Genomic DNA, 17,571 nt, shown 5'->3' with positions numbered 1-17,571 from the left:
AGGGGGTGGTAGATAAAGCCAGTTAGCAAGATGGAAAGTTGAAGGATTACAGGCTTCATTTAAGAAATGAATTATTATCAGCACTTGATACTCAATGCCTCATAATTGATTATAATGAACACCTAATCACCTCATCTATTGCTAACCCACCATTCTCTTAGACTTTGTTTGAAGTGTATTATAGTTGTTGAAAAACAATGTGACACTTCTGTACTTGGGATCTCATGAGAAATCTGGACTGAAGAAATGGTGCTATTTCCGTTCCTGGCCCACACATTAGTGCCATTCACTACTGTAGTATAGTTTTAGCTGGTACGATTCCCATACTCCAATCACACAGTGATGCATTTTCCCTGAATTAGAGTATGATACTCAATGGGGTAAAGTTCAGAATCTACCCTACTGAATAGTCTTGACGTGTTTCCTAGCCCACGGCCGAACTGAGGTATCACTGCCCCACTTTATGTACCTTCAGGCATAGAGTCAGGTTTCTTCTGAGCCATTAAGATGTTATAACTTCCTCCTTTATTGATCACAGCACTTGAAGTTGGTCATGGATAATAAGTGATTGACTACGGTTGTTAATTCATAATGAAAATGACAAAAGCAGACAAAAGGAGTGTAGACAAAATAGTGTGGAGAATCTGACTTATGGATTTATACCAGCACCAAGCAACCAACAGCAGCTAATGTGTCTGATGTCAGAACATTTTGTCAGATAAGGCATTGAAACTGTTCAGATTCCATGAACATTTGAAGAGAATACATTCTGATAAAAAAAAGAACTTATCTTATTTTCAGTCAATTTGTGAAAACTTTCAGAAATGGAATATACTTCAAAACATGTTTGCCAGCACATCACAACAAAACAGTGATGGCTAGCGTGTTTCATTCAACATTTAATTGCTCATAACTAAATCTGGAAAAACCCCATATAATGGGAGAAGAACTGATTCTGGCAGCAGTAAGGGAGGTTCTGAGTTCAGTTTTGTATAAGTCACTGGACCAAATAATTAAAGTGATTCTGCTCAGCTACAACTCTGTTCAAAGGTGAATAGTTGAAACATCTGAGAATGTGGAAGACACATTGTACAATATATTTATGACTGCAGAATTTTCTCTGCAATTTTGTCTTCTTTCTGGTTTAAGATAGTGCTGATAATCTTGGTGACTTCTGGCTAGTGGCTAATGAAACAAGGAAACAACTAAATACTTTGTTAATCACTCTTTTTCTGGCAAATGATCAATGCAAGTAATAGTCTGTAACTTACCAAACACAAGAAAATGTAGATTCAGATGCTGGAAATCCAAGGTAAAGCACACAAAATGCTGGAGGAACTCAGCAAGTCAGGCATCATTTATGGAAATGAATAAACAGTCAATGTCTTGTACCATGATCAGCCGCACAAATCATTAAATATTGTTATCACAGCAGAAAGTAAAATCAAGTCCCATGCTCTCAATTCTCAACTATTTTGAGAGCCTTGTATTGAGAATGATGAACAGTCTGAATACTTGCTGTTGCACACTGAACTCAGGTGGCTCACAAAAATAAACTATTTGAGATGCCTTTTGCGCTTTTTGAAACTGTGATAAAATTCATTGAAGATTCAAATGCTTCATTCAGTAATCAACTCAAGAATATTAGGCATGGCATTACTTATTTCTCAGAACTATCCACAAAGTTTAATGAAACAATGGGGTGAATCTTGTCAAATCAGTCATCTCCACATTTTTGTTCAAGTTTGCCCTATTTAAGTGCAACATTGGCCACTGAGACCTTATCCAATTTTCAAGTCTCTTTGAGTTGGAAGAAAAACAAAGAATACCAGATGATGATCTTCAAGTATACTATATCTACCTTGGGGAGCTACATAAAGATAAATCAGAGAGTTTTCAGGGTGTTCTCTCCATCTAAATTCCAGAATGAGGAAGTAACAGGAATGATGGAGGAAGAACTGATCTCACGACAGAATGACTGTGAGCTGAAGCTGAGGTTCAAAAAAACATATCAAGATATTTGGTTGCAGAAAGAAATCTCTGAACCCTATCCTGCACTGTGCAAAAGGGTTAACATGTTCTTTATTGCTTTTCCAACATCATATTTAGTGGAGAATGGTTTCAGTGCAGTTGCCCCAACCTTTGTTCTGGAGGATTATAAGTCATCTGGGTATAGATAAGATGTAATGGTCTTGATATGACAAGCCATTCTATCCCAGAATCTTTTTCATGAATCTCCTTTGAACCCTCAGCATTCTTTTTCATGAATCTCCTTTGAACCTAGAATCCTTTCTAAGACAAGGGGCTCAAAACTGCTCACAATACTCCAAATGAGGCCTCAGTAGTGCTTTATAAAGTCTCACATTACATCTTTGCTTTTATATTCTAGTCCTTTTGAAATGAATACAAACATTGCATTTGTCAACCTTACTATTGACTCAACCTGTAAATTATCCTTTAGGGAATCAATCACAAGGACTTCCAAGTCCCATTGTGCTGCAGATTTTTGTATTTTCTCTCCATTTAGAAAATAGTCAACCCTTCCATTTCTTCTAACAAGTTTATGTCCGTACACTTCCTGACTTTTTATTCCATCTGCCATTTCTATGCCCATTCGCCTAATCTGTCTAAGTCCTTGTGTATCCTCTCTTTGTATTCCTCAAAACTACCTGTCCCTTTGCCTATCTTCATATCATCTGCAAACTTTGCACCAAAGCCATCAATTCCATCATACAAATCATTGACATGTAATGTAACAAGATTTGGTCCCAACACAGACTCTGTGGACCTGCACTAGTTAGTGGTAGTCAACCAGAAAAGGCTCGCTTAATTTCCATTCTTTACCTCCCGCCATCCAGCCACTGCTTTATCCATGCTAGAATATTTCCTGTAATACCATGGGTTTGTAACTTGTTAAGCAACCTCATGTGTGGCACCTTGTCAATGGCCTTCTGAAAATTCAAGCATGCGACGTCAACCGATTCTCCCTTGTCTATTCTGGTTGTTATTTCTTCATAGAATTCCAATAGATTTGTCAGACCAGATTTTCCCTTAAGGAAACCATGTTGGCTACAGCCTATTTTATCATGTTCCTCCAAATACCGAGTCCTCATCCTTAATAATTGATTCCAACATCTTCCAAACCACTGAGGTCAGACTAACTATAATTTCCTTTCTTCTGCCTCTCTTCTTCCTTGAAGAATGGAGTGACATTTGCAATTTTTTAGTCTTCTAGAACCTTTCCAGAATCTAGTGATACTTGAAAGATCACTAGTGCCTCTATGATTTCTTCAGCCACCTCTTTCAGAACTCTGGGGTGTATACCATCTGGTCCAGTTGACTTACCTACCTTCAGACATTACATTTTCCCAAGAATCTTCCCTATAGTAATGGCAACTTCATACGCCTCATGACCCCTGACACCTGCTAGTGCCTTCCACAGATTGATGCGAAATACTTATTCAGTTTGTCCACCTTTTCCTTGTCCCCCATTACATCTTCTCCAGCATCATTTTCAGTGGTCCAAAAAGAAGGAAAGGAAAGACTTCTAGATGAATTGATAATGACTGAAGAGTCCATGATACAATGTTGATATTTATTTATGTGTTTTCCTCATCAATAGCAGCATTCCTATATCATGCATATCAGTGCAAAATATTATATTGTCTACAAGACTGATTGGCCCATAGCTTATGTGGACTGGGGTGAAATGTAGCAAGTGAGGACATTGATTATGTGGCTGCACACTTACTCTCTCTCCAATCCTTGGCATTTCCCTTTCACCCATGCAATGTTTTATGTTAGCTGGTTAGCAGTTACCCTGGAGTGAGGTTCCTTAAGGTCTGACCAGCAGACAACATGGCAATGCTGTAGAAGCTATAAATCTTTGTATACAATACCTGTTGAAAATGCATAGGTCTCTTCCTGATGCACAGATCACTGTATAGAATGCCACAGTTTTACTGCTAATGCACATGCACCTAACCTTGTGGCATGTTTTAGGAGCTCAGAGATGCTGAAGCATGGCACACGACTAATGCTTAGGATGAATTCCTTCTTCTCAGCAAAATTTTCTGCACTTATTCACAGTGCATAGATTGCTGGTGACCTGATATCTGCTTCGTGGGTGAAATACACAAGACAAAAAAAAATGAAATTTTAGAATTATTTCTATGTGAGAGATCATTACAGAGGAATTGAGTAATTTTCCCGATAGTACTTTAATTTGCTATTACTTTGGGGTCAGAAAGGATAGGATGAAATATATAAGATTCTTGTGAGCAGAGTTCTCGAACTAAATCCGAACAAACTACCACATTATGGCCTTATCTAAGGCACACTCTGTTTCATTAGTATATCATTTTTTTTGTAGCTAAAATGGCTGGGGACAGTAAAAATGTCTGCTCTAGTTTAAACATCTGTGCATTCCAAAGTTCAACAACATGGTAAGAAATGTGCCTGTGACCTCTATTCAGCATTTTCTGCTAGACTGGAATTAAGTTGGTTGTCTTGGTAACCAATTGCTTCCATTGGGTCCACATCTGAGTGCAGTTCTGTGACATTCACAAGCCTTACCACAGATACAGAAACAATGCTGGATGTCTTTTATCACTGTATTGGGCATCTCTTGTGTTGTGAAGCACTGCATGCCTCTCCCTTATATTGTTAAAAGAGATTGTGGTATTTTGATTTTCACCTTGCTGAAGTTCATTTGGGAAGTTAGCACACCAGATATGTTGAAATACTAACACAGAACAGCATTAGAAAGGTACTTTATTAATGGTTTATCTGTTCACTTCATGCACCTATAAGCATGCTGAAACCCTGAGAGGGTTAAGCAGTGAATGTAACTTATTATTTTAAAACCCAGCGGGTCTTCATACGTACCAAGCTAATCAAATCTTCTTCACTCTTGATGGGTGTAACATTGGGAAGAAATAATTTTTTTTGGCTTTTGATGTAGCATTTTTCTCCTCCAGCGAAACGTATTCCTGTTAGTCCCTTTTTAGGGTGGTGAGGGAGGGAGAGAGGGAAAGAAAAAGTTCTTCTTACTGCATGAAGCACAATATAAAGAAGTAGTAGGAATGGTGAGAGCTTTTGATTAGTCGTGCATTAATGTAGACAATGCCTGGAGCTGCCAAAATAATTGAGAGAACTTTCCTCCCCTGCCTGTTGTTCCAGATTATGAGCTTGGTACAATTCAGTGATTGAAAGAAGAATAGGATATTGTTTTTAAAAAATGTAACTATATTTTGAATCTATTTGTATTCTTGTCACTCCTTCATCCAGGGGTTAAAAAGAATTTGATCTAACATTGTTTTATTAATTTGTGCAGGAAGTTACTATGGTTTTATCTAGCAAATCACCTTTTATTTAAAGTAAAAGCTGATGACATCTCCAGTAATTAGCCAACAGCAGAGGATTATGAATTTGTAACCTTTGAGGAATTGTGGTATCTCAGTATGACAAGCCTGAAACAAAGATGTTTTAGTGCTTTTGAAGGCTTGTGATCACATTGACCACAATCACAGTCCAGTTCTTTGATTCTATCTGGGATTACGGAGTGGGTTTTGACTCACTGCTAGCTGCTCACAGCTGGTTTCTGTAGAGAAACTGTGCAAGTGATGCTGAGTATGGTCATCAACATAGATGTACAAATTTTAGGAGGAGAGCACAGTCATGTAAAAGGTTATAAAAAAAAGGAATAACATAGTCAATCCATAAGAGTGCCCTCCTTTCTGAATGTTTTCAGAGTTGACTGCAATCTTAAAAACAAGTTTTGAGGGGAAGCATGAAGAACAAGTAGGGCACAGTTTAATTCACAAAAGAGGAAGCTGCATGAAAAAATTGGTATACAGTTCTCTGGAGCTTAGAAGGATGGTGGTGGGGGCGGGGGTGAACAATTCCTTTGGTTCATGATTTTGTGCCAAACTACTTACATGAGCAATTATATCCCTAAATAAGCTTATCTCTTCTGCCTACACAATGTTCATATCCCTCCATTCTTGGGGCATTCATGCGCCTGTTAACACTTTCATTGTATTTACTTCCACTACCACACCTATCAGTGTATACCCAGCAGCCACAACTCCGTGTTTAACAAACAAGCAAAACTTTCCCCATATATCTCCTTTGAACTTGACCCTCTGATCTCAAAAGCATGCTCTTTATTATTCAACTCTTCAATCCTGGGTAAACGTGGCAGATTTGAGCATTTTGCCTGAAGTCTCAACCTCACAGCAGTCTGCGTCAATGAATTTGCTAATTTTGCAAGACATCAGATTCACAAGTGTTTTGAGAGACAGCTGACTTCTGAATTCTGTCTTAAAGTGACGCACCGTGCTGAATGCCCTTTCTACATCACAATCAGAATTTGGCAGCACCAAAGGCAGCTTCATCAACTGGCAGAGCTCTGTGAATCTCCACTGCCCTGTGCTCACAGATTTTACTTTGGACAGCTTCCCCCAGAACTCATCACCTGGCAAACTTTTGTACTTTGGCACCAGTCCTTCAAGGTTAGTTGAGATATAATCCAGGACTTCCAAGTGGAGCTGTTCTCTTGCATCTGCCTTGATCACATTTGGAAATCTCTCTGCTAAAGTCAAAATCTGCTTTGGATTCACCTCATCTTGGCTCTCTGTATTGACCACTGACAGATCTTTCAAGATTTGGTCTCTCATTGGGAACTTCCCCAAGAGTTTTTGAAAGCTCCTGACATAGAATACTCTGGCATGTTTGAAGAACTGCCTTGTCTTGTAAGGTGGGGGGGGATCATTTGTGCTTCCTCGCTTAGCAACTGTCTCCTTGCCAGGTACCCAATAAAAAGCTATTCAGCTGGGCAGTGAATTTCAGGGCTGCTCACATCTATCTCCTGAATGTTCTGCTCTCTCACTACATGAATGAATGAATGACACCTGTTAAACTCACCTCAACATGTCTTTTACCTTCATTTAACCCACCATGGGCAATAGAAAAGTCACTGTTGCAAACCGTGCAGCGAGCAACACTGTCACACGTTATTGCATTCTGGGGTGAAGTACATTTTATATTTTCTTTATTGGAACACTCTTCCATGGCACTGCAGGGACTGCAGGGCACTAAAATGAACTGATGGACAATGAAAGAGAGAGAAAGATTGACGGTAAAGCTCACCCACAGAGAAAACTGATAGGTCTACTTAGCACAAAGAGAGACCAATCAGGATGCTCTCCCTCTTTCTCTCTTGCTCTCTCTCACCCTCTCTCTCTCTCTCTCTCTCTCTCTCTCTCTCTCTCTCTCTCTCTCTCTCTCTCTCTCTCTCGCTCAACTCTCAAAAAGATTGATTTCTGGGATATTGTATATAATTTGCAGGCATCAGGGAGACTCCCGGAACTTCCGGGAGAGGTGGAATATGGGAAACAACAGCAGCTGTTTATCTATGCCTATCATAAACTCATATCAGATCTCCCCTCAGCCTCTGCTGCTCCAGAGCAAACAGCCCAAGTTTCTCTTGTCTCTCTTCATAGCGCACACCTTCTAATCCAGGCAGCAAACTCGTAAGCCTCTTCTACACCCTCTCCAAAACTTTGACATCTTTCCCGTAATGGGGTGACCAGAATTAAATGTAAAACTCCAGACACGGTCTAACTATAAAGCTGCAACATAACCTCCCAACTTTTGAATTCAGAGCCTCAATAATAAAGGCAAGCTTGCCTTACACCTTCTTTACCACCCTATCAGCCTTTGTAGCCACTGTCGGGGAGCTATAAACTTCGACCCCAGGATTCTCCTGTACACTAACACCTTAAGGACTCGTTTCATTGAAAGTGTACTCCCCCATGTGTTCAACCAGTTATTTAGTTAATAACAATGTTATTTAAAAGTTTATCATTATTACTCCAAAGTTATAGGTGTACGATGTTACAAATTTACAGTAGCACTTTTTAAATGTGTTCTTGAACAAGTGCATAAAATCTAAAATAAATAGGCAGTGAAGCAAGGTGATTACTGTAAATTAAATTGGTTGCCTGGCAGTATCGCTCATAAATGGTAGAAATCAAAAGTGGATTGTTAAGGTTGGGTTGTAAATCCCTGATACTCTATTTATAGCACAGGTATATATTTACATATTCGCTAACGTGTCTTATTGCTCGCTGAATTTCAGGATGTAATTCACTTGTGAAAACTGGGACAGTGCATAACCATTGCTTTGGATTGTGACTGAGCATAGCATTTGTGTAGATGTATAAAGGAAAAAGTCATTTTTACATGAATATATAAATTCTGATTGCTTACAAATTTGTAATATCTTCTGACAGCTAACAACTCTCCCCTTTGGTGAACCAGTTACTGTTATTTGTAGAATTGTAGATTATTAGAAGGTGAGAAGGCAACACTTTTAACTCACAGATTTAAAATCATGGATTTCCACAGACTCATCACTGCCATTTCCTGTTGTGAAGATCTCAAACCCATTGATGCCATCAATCTTCATTAAGCTCTCTTTGATAGAACCATTGATATTTATTCGGTACAGTAGGTCATAAACCTGAAATCAAACATAATTGCTTTACAGTTCTAATTCACAATACATTTCTAAATAATGGAACCTTTTATTAATATTAAAGTCACACAATTTAGCTCAAATGTGATGAAGCAAACAAGATTTGAATTTGTTTGTTTTGATTGGGGATAACTACAAGACAGGATTATGCAAACTAGTTAATGAAACAGAAACACGCATGACCATTTTAAAAAAGGAAATGAAAAGAAACAGAAAACTGATATCCTGAATAATTATTTGCCCCCGGCTAATTGAGCAGTTACCATAGCTCTGTTATTATAACTATGGCTGACAAAGCCACGAGATATGATGATCCCATCACATTTTAATTGCTAGTACCATGGGGTGAATTATCTGACTTGTGGAAATGAATGCACTTTAGAGAATTTTAATGGTTCAACAGGGAATGCTGCAAATTCTGCCAGTGAACTGCTAAGAAATCTAAATATATATAAACTGAAATTAATTGATAAGAGTAACCTACATCAATGGTTCTGACATCAAGGCACTAAAAAGATAAATACCAAAGTGCAAAGGTGAGTATATTTTTAAAGTTTCATTATGTGCATAATTTTGTGAGACTGTCGTTAATCCCAAAATGATTACTTTGCAACTAAACAAACAACTAGTTGCTGAAACAAAGACTACGATTAATAATCAAAACATTACAGTCTTGTCTTAAATGGACTAATAATGAAGTGGTTCAAATAACAGCTTATTAGACTGAAATATTCCTCTTCATCAACACACAGGGCTCTCTTAAAGCAACGGGCCACATTTTGCCATATTAAAAAAATCAGTTTTGCAGGTGCATTTGGGACCTTGGTGCGAGTTACAACATTATAATTTGGAAATCAGAACAAAACTGCAGGTGCTAGACATCTTAAATAAAATCAGAGATTGCTGGAGATACTTGAGCAGCATGTGTAGAAAGAGAACTGTTGAAGGATATCTGAACTGAATCATTCACTCTAATTTATTTACTTTGTTTTAAGATACACCACGGTAACAGGCCTTTCCAGCCCAGTGAGCCTGTCACATCCATGTGACCAATGAACCTATTTACTCGTGCAACTGTGGGATGTGGGAGGAAACTGGAGCAATCGGGGAAAAAACCACACAGTCACAGGGAGTACATACTTACACTTTACTGACAGTGGCATGAATTAAACCTGTGTCACTGGCACTATAAAGCATTACACCAACTGCTGAGCTGCCTGACCTGACTGTACTGCTATTTTCTGTATTATTTTTCATAGCTTGAGGTACACTTAGTGACCACTATATTAGGTACACCTTTCCATTAATACAAACATCAGCCAATCATGTGGCAGCAATTCAATGCATAAAAGCATGCAGACATAGTCAAGAGGTTCAGTTGTTGTTCAGACCAAACTTAAGTTTGGGGAAGAATTGTGATCTAAATGACTTTGACTGTGGATTGAGTGTCAGTGCCAGACAGGCTGGTTTGAGTATCTCAGGCTGATCTCCTGGGATTTCCACGTACAAAAGTCTCTAGAGTTTACAGGGAATATTGTGTGAACCAAAGGTGTGAGCACAGTTCTGTGGGCGAAAATTCTTTGTTAATAAGAATGGTTAGAGGGGAATGGCCAGACTGGTTCAAGCTGACAGGAGGGCGAGAATAACTTAACTGACCACAGTGGTGAGCGGAAGGGTAATCTCTGAATACACAACACGTTAAACCTTGAAATGGATTGGCTTCTGCAGCAGAAGACCATGTAGATACACTCAGGGGCTTCTTTATTAGGTAGACTGAGTGGCCAATTAGTGTATATACTATGGTTTAAGTTAATTGGGTCTGCCTATATAACTGCCTCAATTAGTTTATTGTTTATTGTTACAGATGCAGAAGAGTTACTGGCCACATTAAACCTGAACCCAATGGAAATTCATGTGTGAGATATACATGTAAGAGTTAAACAACTGAAATCTCACACGGAAACATGATCAAAACACAAAAATTGTGTACTGACACACGGATGCAAATATTATTGGCACTTTCACCACTCCCAAATCTACAAAGAATATTTACAATGCACACCTTTAAATCCACAGGAGAAATTCACAGGAAATTCAACCCTTTGCCCCGCCCCACCCTACCCCTGCAAGTTTTTATTCTGTTTTTATTTGAAAGTTGTGAATGAATTTGCTTCTATCACCTGATAGACTTTGGTTCTCTGAATACAGGGGGCATAGTTTCTATTGCCTAAATGTGCCCTGATTCTTCCAGTGGTGAGACAAAAAGACAGAGCAGAGGACGCAATCATTTGCTGGGAGCTAAATTATCAAGTCACCAAGGCTACAAATGCAACCTGGGGTGATGTTTGTAGCCTGACAGCGTGGAAATGTACAAAGATTCACACTCACAAAACATGAGAAAGTCTGCAGATACTGGAAATCCAAAGCAATTCACACAAAATGCTGTAAGAACTCAGCAAGTCAGGCAACCTCTATGGAAATGAATGAACAGTCGACATTTTGGGACGAGCTCCTTTTTCAGGACTGAGAAGGAAGGGGCAAGATGCCAGAATAAAAAGGCAGAAGGAGGGAAAGGAGGCTAGCTGGAGGGTGATTGGTGAAGCCAGGTGAGTGGGAAAGGTTAAGGGCCAGAAATGAAGGAATCTGATAGGAGAGACGTGTGGACCGTAGGAGAAGGGGAAAGAGGAGACCCAGGTGACTCGATAAGCAGGTGAGATAAGGTAAAAGGTCAGTGTGGGGAGTAAAGAAAGGGGGGGATGGGGAGAAAAAGTTCACAATTCCTTGTTGCACCTGATGAAGAGTGCATGAGTGCAGTAGCTAGTGTTATGATGAGAAAAAGACCTCACCAATCTTCTTCTTTGGAAATATGCCAGTTTGGGACTTAGCTACTGTCAGATTTGCATGGAGTACTATGGTCCCAATATGTTCACTATGATTGCAGAGTAATCCACTTTAAGCTGTTTGATATTTACGGCAACTTCCTTGGTTTTCTACTATGTCACTTTTAATGAAGCCTATCATCCCTTATGCTTTATTAACAGAGTTATTAACTATCTCTGTCTCCTTCAAAGACTTTTGGATGTAAATCCATGGATCTTGCTGTTCCTTCCCACACTTTATAACTGTATCATGTTGTGTATTTTGCCTTTCCTTAATCTTCCTTCCTAATTGTGTCACTTCACACTTCTCAATTAAATTTTGATCCTCCCTGTGTCAGCCTATACACCAGTCCATGCCCTGCTAAAATTCTACTCCTTCTTTCCCAATATTTAACATTTTTAAAACATTTTGTAGCAGTGGCAAAATTTAAAATTGTCCTCCTGATATTAGTACCAATTCATTAAAATTTATCAGAAAAGCAGCTGTACCAAAAATAGCCCACCGGGAAGACCAAACTCTACTTCCCTACAGACTGAACAACAATGTGCAATTATGCTCTGATTTTTGTTCCATAACCAATTTGAAACTTATGTTGCCACTGCCCCTTTAATCCCGTGGGCATCATCTCTGTTCATCTATTGCAGGGCATTTTACAAATCACACACCTTTATGAGATCCACATTCACCAAGATGCATGATCTGTATTGTTATCTTGCTCTTGCTTATTATGTTATCTTTTTACTTGACCTACTACTGAAAAAATAATTAATTATTTTCCCAATAATTGTTCAGGCAGTAGAAATGAGTTAATCTTTATTTAACCAATTGCCACTTTTATCGGAGGTGTTCTGCACCAATATTGCTTGTCGCTTGCCATGGAAAGGAGATGATATTGGGTTGTGCATTCTCTATCATTATATATATTGTACTATAGGTTTCTATTAAATCTACACGAGAGTAAACAGCAATGTGTACTTTGTACAGCTCAGTATACAGTCAGACTTCTTATTTTAATGAATTTTTTCTGACTTCTGAATTTTATTCTAGTTGAAACCTGAAAGTGCATGAAGATGATGTTGGGAGGCTTGGCAGGAGGCGATAGTTAATGTTTCAGTGCTAGGACTGAGTAAGAGAAAATTATCTTAGTCTTGGTAGAGAAGTATGTAGATGAGGGTGCTTGGTGAAACAAATGTAATTTCTCTGATAGGGTGAAGTAAAGTACCTATACCCTCATAAACGTTTAGTTTAAATCAGATTAAACTTACTTTTTATGCAATGCGTTACTAATGTATTTTCTGTGCAAAAATACACAACACTACAGATGCTGAAACCTGGAGCAAAGAACTCAGCAGGTCAAGCAGCTTCTTTGACGAAAGTGGTAGTTATGCTTTGGGTTGAGAACCACATCTGGTCTAAGGTGTTGGAGGGGAGATGAGATAAGAAGAAGCATGAGGGATAGACTGGCAGGCAATAGGTAAAACCAATAACCAATCTACAATTAAAAACATAAACTGTGGAAATACAAAAAGAAAGAGAAAAAAAATAAGCAATAAATATCGAGAACATGAGAGGAAGTGTCTGTGAAAGCAAGTCCAGTTCAGTAGAAACAGTTCAGTGATGGGGCAAGTGAAGTTGAGTGAACCCTCTGGTTCAAGAGCCTTATGGTTGAGGGATAATAGCTATTCCTGAGCCTGGTGGTGCAGGGACTGAGGCTCCTGCACCTTCTTCATGGAGGCAGTGGTGAGAAGAGCGCATGGCCTAGATGCTGTAGTTCCTTAATGATGGATGCCACTGCACTGTGACTGCGCTTCATGTAGACATGCTCAATGGTAGCACAGTCCACCAACTCAAAGCACTTCTCCACCTCCCTTAACTATATCTTCATAGTCCTCATCACTGGTGCTACAGTCTTTGGTCTCTGCCTATATGTTGGGAGTAGAAGTTCAGCCAGGTGATTGGTCTTTCCAAAGAGTGGGCATAGGACAGCCTGGTAAGTGTTCTTTTTGGTGGTATAACGGTGGTCAAGTGTGCTATCTCTTCTCGTTCCTCAGGTGATATGTTAGTGGTAGTTGTTCAAAGACTTCTTCAAGCTGGACTGGTTGAAATCTCCCTCAATGATAGGGAAGGCAGCAGGGTGCGCAGTTTTGTGCCTGTTGATTACGTTGCTCAGCTCTTCCAGTGCTTAGCTGATGTTAGCCTGAGGTGCAATGTGCATTGCTACCAGGATGAAGGTCGCAGATAAAATGCATAGTATTTAATTGCTGGATGTTCCAGGTTGGGTGAACAGCACTGAGATAGAATGGCTACATTTGTGCACCACAATGAGTTAATGATAAGGCATATTCCACCTCCTCTGCCTTTAAAAGTCTGAGCTGTCTTGCCTTTGTGGAGAATGGTGAAGCCATCGAGTTGCAGTGCTGCTTCCAAGATTGATGATGAGAGCCATGTTTCTCTGAAGCAAAGTACAGAGGAAGTCCCTGATAATCCTCTGGAACAGTAATCTTGCTCTCAGGTGTTCAGTTTTATTTTCCAGACACTGTACATTCACCAACAGGATAGTCGGGAGTGTTTTGATCATATCTGCAGAACTGCTTTCATTTTCTTAAAAGGAAACTGCACTTGCAATCTAAATCTGCCATTCAAAATTCATTGATTTTGAGTATCAACAGATCTTTTAAGCGTCTTAAAATGATGCTGCTCACTAAAGTACCCATGGCTGTGATTGTGGATAACTGATGCTTCCCATCAGAACTGCACGCAAAATGTCTCCACTTGCGGAGTCCGTGGAAGCAGAGTCCTGGGCTTTGGCTAAGTGGGCTTCGGCGTAAGGGGACTTCGGTAAGCTTGTGTGATTGCTCGCTGAGGGGAAGAAGGTAAGGTCGCTAGGTGCTTTTTAGACTTATTCTATTAATTCAGTTCAGGTATGGGGGAGACAGTCAGAGCAGTGGTGTGCTCCGTATGCAGTATGTGGGAGGTCAGGGTCAACACAGTTGTCCCTGATGACCACACCTGCAAAAGGTGCGTCCAGCTGCAGCTCCTATCAGACCGAGTTAGGGAGTTGGAGCAGGAGCTGGATGAACTACGGATCATTCGGGAGGTGGAGGCAGAGATAGATAGGAGTTATCAGGAGGTAGTCACACCAAAAAAACAAGAAGTAGGCAGATGGGTGATGGTCCAGAGAGGCAGGGGGAGCAGGCAGAGAGAGCAGAGCACCCCTACGGCCATTCCCATTAACAATAAGTATACTGTACTGGATACTGTTGATGGGGATGACCTACCAGGAATGAGTTGTAGTGGTCCTGCCTCTGGCACAGAGGTTGAACCCTCAACTAGAAAGGGGAGGAGGGAAGAGAAGAGAGCGATAGTTTTAGGGGACTCTATAGTTAGTGGGGCAGATAGGAGATTTTGTGGGGCAGATCGGGAGTCTCGGATGGTATGTTGCCTCCCTGGTGCCAGAATCTGTGACATCTCAGATCGGGTGCAGGCTATTCTTGAGAGTGAGGGCATGAACCCAGATGTAGTGGTCCATGTAGGGACCAATGATGTAGGTAAGGTGAGTGAGGGGGTCCTGCTTAGAGAGTTCAGGGAGTTAGGAGTGAAGCTGAAAGGCAGGACCTCCAGGGTGACAATCTCGAGATTGCTACCTGTGCCACGTGCGAGTGAGGCGAAGAATAGAATGATTATGCACATTAATACGAGGCTGAGAGCATGGTGCAGGAAGGAAGGGTTCAGGTTTTTGGATAATTGGTCTTTGTTCCAGGGACATTGGGATCTGTTTCGAAGGGATGGTCTACATCTGAACCGGAGGGGTACTAACATTCTTGCAGGAGTATTTGCCAGTGCTGCTCGGGGGGGTTTAAACTAGATGTGCAGGGGGCAGGGATCCAGATCCAGAGGGTTGGTCAGAAGGTGCATGGGGTTAAATGTGTACAAGGTTTGGGTGATCTTGAGAAGGTCATCAAAATTCAGGGTGCAATTTGCCTGATGGAAGTTCAAGGAGCTGGGTTAGGTACAGTAGACAGTGTTTTAAGCAAAGAGAGGAGGAATGGGCTAAGAATTCTATACTTGAATGCGCGTAGTGTCAGAAATAAGACAGATGAGCTTGAAGCTCAGATGAAAATGGGGAACTACGATATTGTTGGGATAACGGAGACATGGCTGCAAGGGGATCAGGCCTGGGAATTGAGTGTACCAGGGTATACGTGCTATCGTAGAGACAGAAATATGGGAAGAGGGGGTGGGGTGGCCCTGTTGGTGAGGAATGAGATTCAGTCCTTAGCAAGAGGTGACTTGGGAACAGGGGAAGTAGAGTCTGTGTGGATTGAGCTGAGGAACAGTAAGGGTAAAAAGACCCTAATGGGTGTTATGTACAGGCCCCCAAACAGTAGCGTGGATATTGGGTACGTTGATTAGGGAGTTAACATTGGCATGTGCTAAAGGTAATGCAGTCGTTATGGGAGATTTCAACATGCAGGTGGACTGGGAGAATCAGGTAGGTGCTGGACCCCAGGATAGGGAGTTTGTGGAGTGTCTAAGGGATGTATTTTTGGAACAGCTTGTGCTTGAGCCAACCAGGAACGAGGCTATTTTGGACTTGGTGATGTGTAATGAACAGGAATTGATAAGTGATCTTGAAGTAAAGGAGCCATTAGGAAGTAGTGATCATAACATGATAAGTTTTTATCTACAATTTGAGAGGGATAGGGGCAGATCAGAGGTGTCAGTGTTGCAATTAAATAAAGGAGACTACGGAGCCATGAGGGATGAGCTGGCCAAAGTTAAATGGGCGGATGCCCTGGCAGGAAAGACAGTGGATCAGCAGTGGCAGATATTCTTGGGCATAATACAAAAGATGCAAATGCAGTTCATTCCAATGAGAAGGAAGGATTCAAAGAGGGGGAAGGGGCCACAGTGGTTGACAAAGGAAGTCAGAGATTGTATAGCATTAAAGAAAAAGAAGTATGACAGGGCTAAAATGAATGGGAATACAGATGATTGGGAAAGTTTTAAGGAACAGCAGATCTTAACTAAAAAAGCAATACGGAGAGAAAAAATCAGGTATGAGCTCAGTCTAGCCAGGAATATAAAAGGGGATAGCAAAAGCTTTTTTAGCTATGTGAAGAGAAAGAAGATAGTTAAGAACAATGTTGGCCCCTTGAAGAATGAATTGGGAGAAATTGTTATGGGAAACAGGGAAATGGCAACAGAATTTAATGCATACTTTAGATCTGTCTTCACCAGGGAGGACACAAGCAATCTCCCAGATGTATGGATGGGCCAGGGTCATAAGATATCAGAGGAATTGAGACAGATTGACATTAGGAAAGAAACTGTGATGAGTAGACTGGTAGGACTGAAGGCTAATAAATCCCCGGGTCCAGATGGTCTGCATCCGAGGGTTCTAAAAGAGGTGGCTCAGGAAATTGCGGATGCATTGGTAATCATTTTCCAATGTTCCTTAGATTCAGGATCAGTTCCTGAAGATTGGAGAGTGGCTAATGTTGTCCCACTTTTCAAGAAGGGAGGGAAGGAGAAAACGGAGAACTATCGCCCTGTTAGCCTAACGTCAGTCATGGGGAAGATGCTTGAGTCCATTATTAAGGACGAAATAGTGGCACATCTAGATGGCAGAAATAGGATTAGGCCGAGCCAGCATGGATTTACCAAGGGCAAATCATGCTTGACTAATCTGTTGGAGTTTTTTGAGGGTGTAACAAGGATGTTAGACGAGGGTAAGCCAGTAGATGTTGTGTACCTAGATTTTCAGAAGGCATTCGATAAGGTGCCACATAGGAGATTGGTGAGTAAAGTCAGAGCTCATGGCATTGGGGGCAGGGTTTCAACATGGATAGAAAACTGGTTGGCAGATAGAAAGCAAAGGGTAGCAGTGAATGGGTGTTTCTCAGACTGGCTGGAGGTGACTAATGGGGTACCACAGGGCTCTGTATTGGGACCACAGCTCTTTACGATTTATGTCAATGATTTAGATGAGGGCATTGAAAACTATATCAGCAAGTTTGCTGACGATACTAAACTGGGTGGCAGTGTGACATGCGAAGAGGACGTTAGGAGAATACAGGGGGACTTGGATAGGCTGAGTGAGTGGGCAGATACTTGGCAGATGTCATTCAATGTGAATAAATGTGAAG

The 17,571-nt window shown here is 40.7% G+C and overlaps 1 protein-coding gene across 1 annotated transcript in view; it reads right to left on the bottom strand.

Annotated features, from left to right (window-relative positions):
* Positions 1–17,571, bottom strand: part of LOC132397760 (leukocyte cell-derived chemotaxin 1-like) — a 133,314-nt gene that overhangs the window by 51,787 nt on the left and 63,956 nt on the right. The window contains exons 3-4 of the mRNA XM_059976525.1: positions 8,387–8,527; positions 4,888–5,001 (exon numbers count right to left, since the gene is read on the bottom strand). Of these exons, the coding sequence (XP_059832508.1) occupies positions 4,888–5,001; positions 8,387–8,527 (255 nt within the window). The remainder of the gene's footprint in view (positions 1–4,887; positions 5,002–8,386; positions 8,528–17,571) is intronic.

The sequence above is a fragment of the Hypanus sabinus genome, chromosome 8 (assembly GCF_030144855.1).
Source record: "Hypanus sabinus isolate sHypSab1 chromosome 8, sHypSab1.hap1, whole genome shotgun sequence".
In the NCBI taxonomy this organism is placed as follows: Eukaryota; Metazoa; Chordata; class Chondrichthyes; order Myliobatiformes; family Dasyatidae; genus Hypanus; species Hypanus sabinus.
The sequence above is the reverse complement of the archived record's forward strand: the minus strand, read 5'-3'. Positions and strand labels throughout refer to the sequence as shown.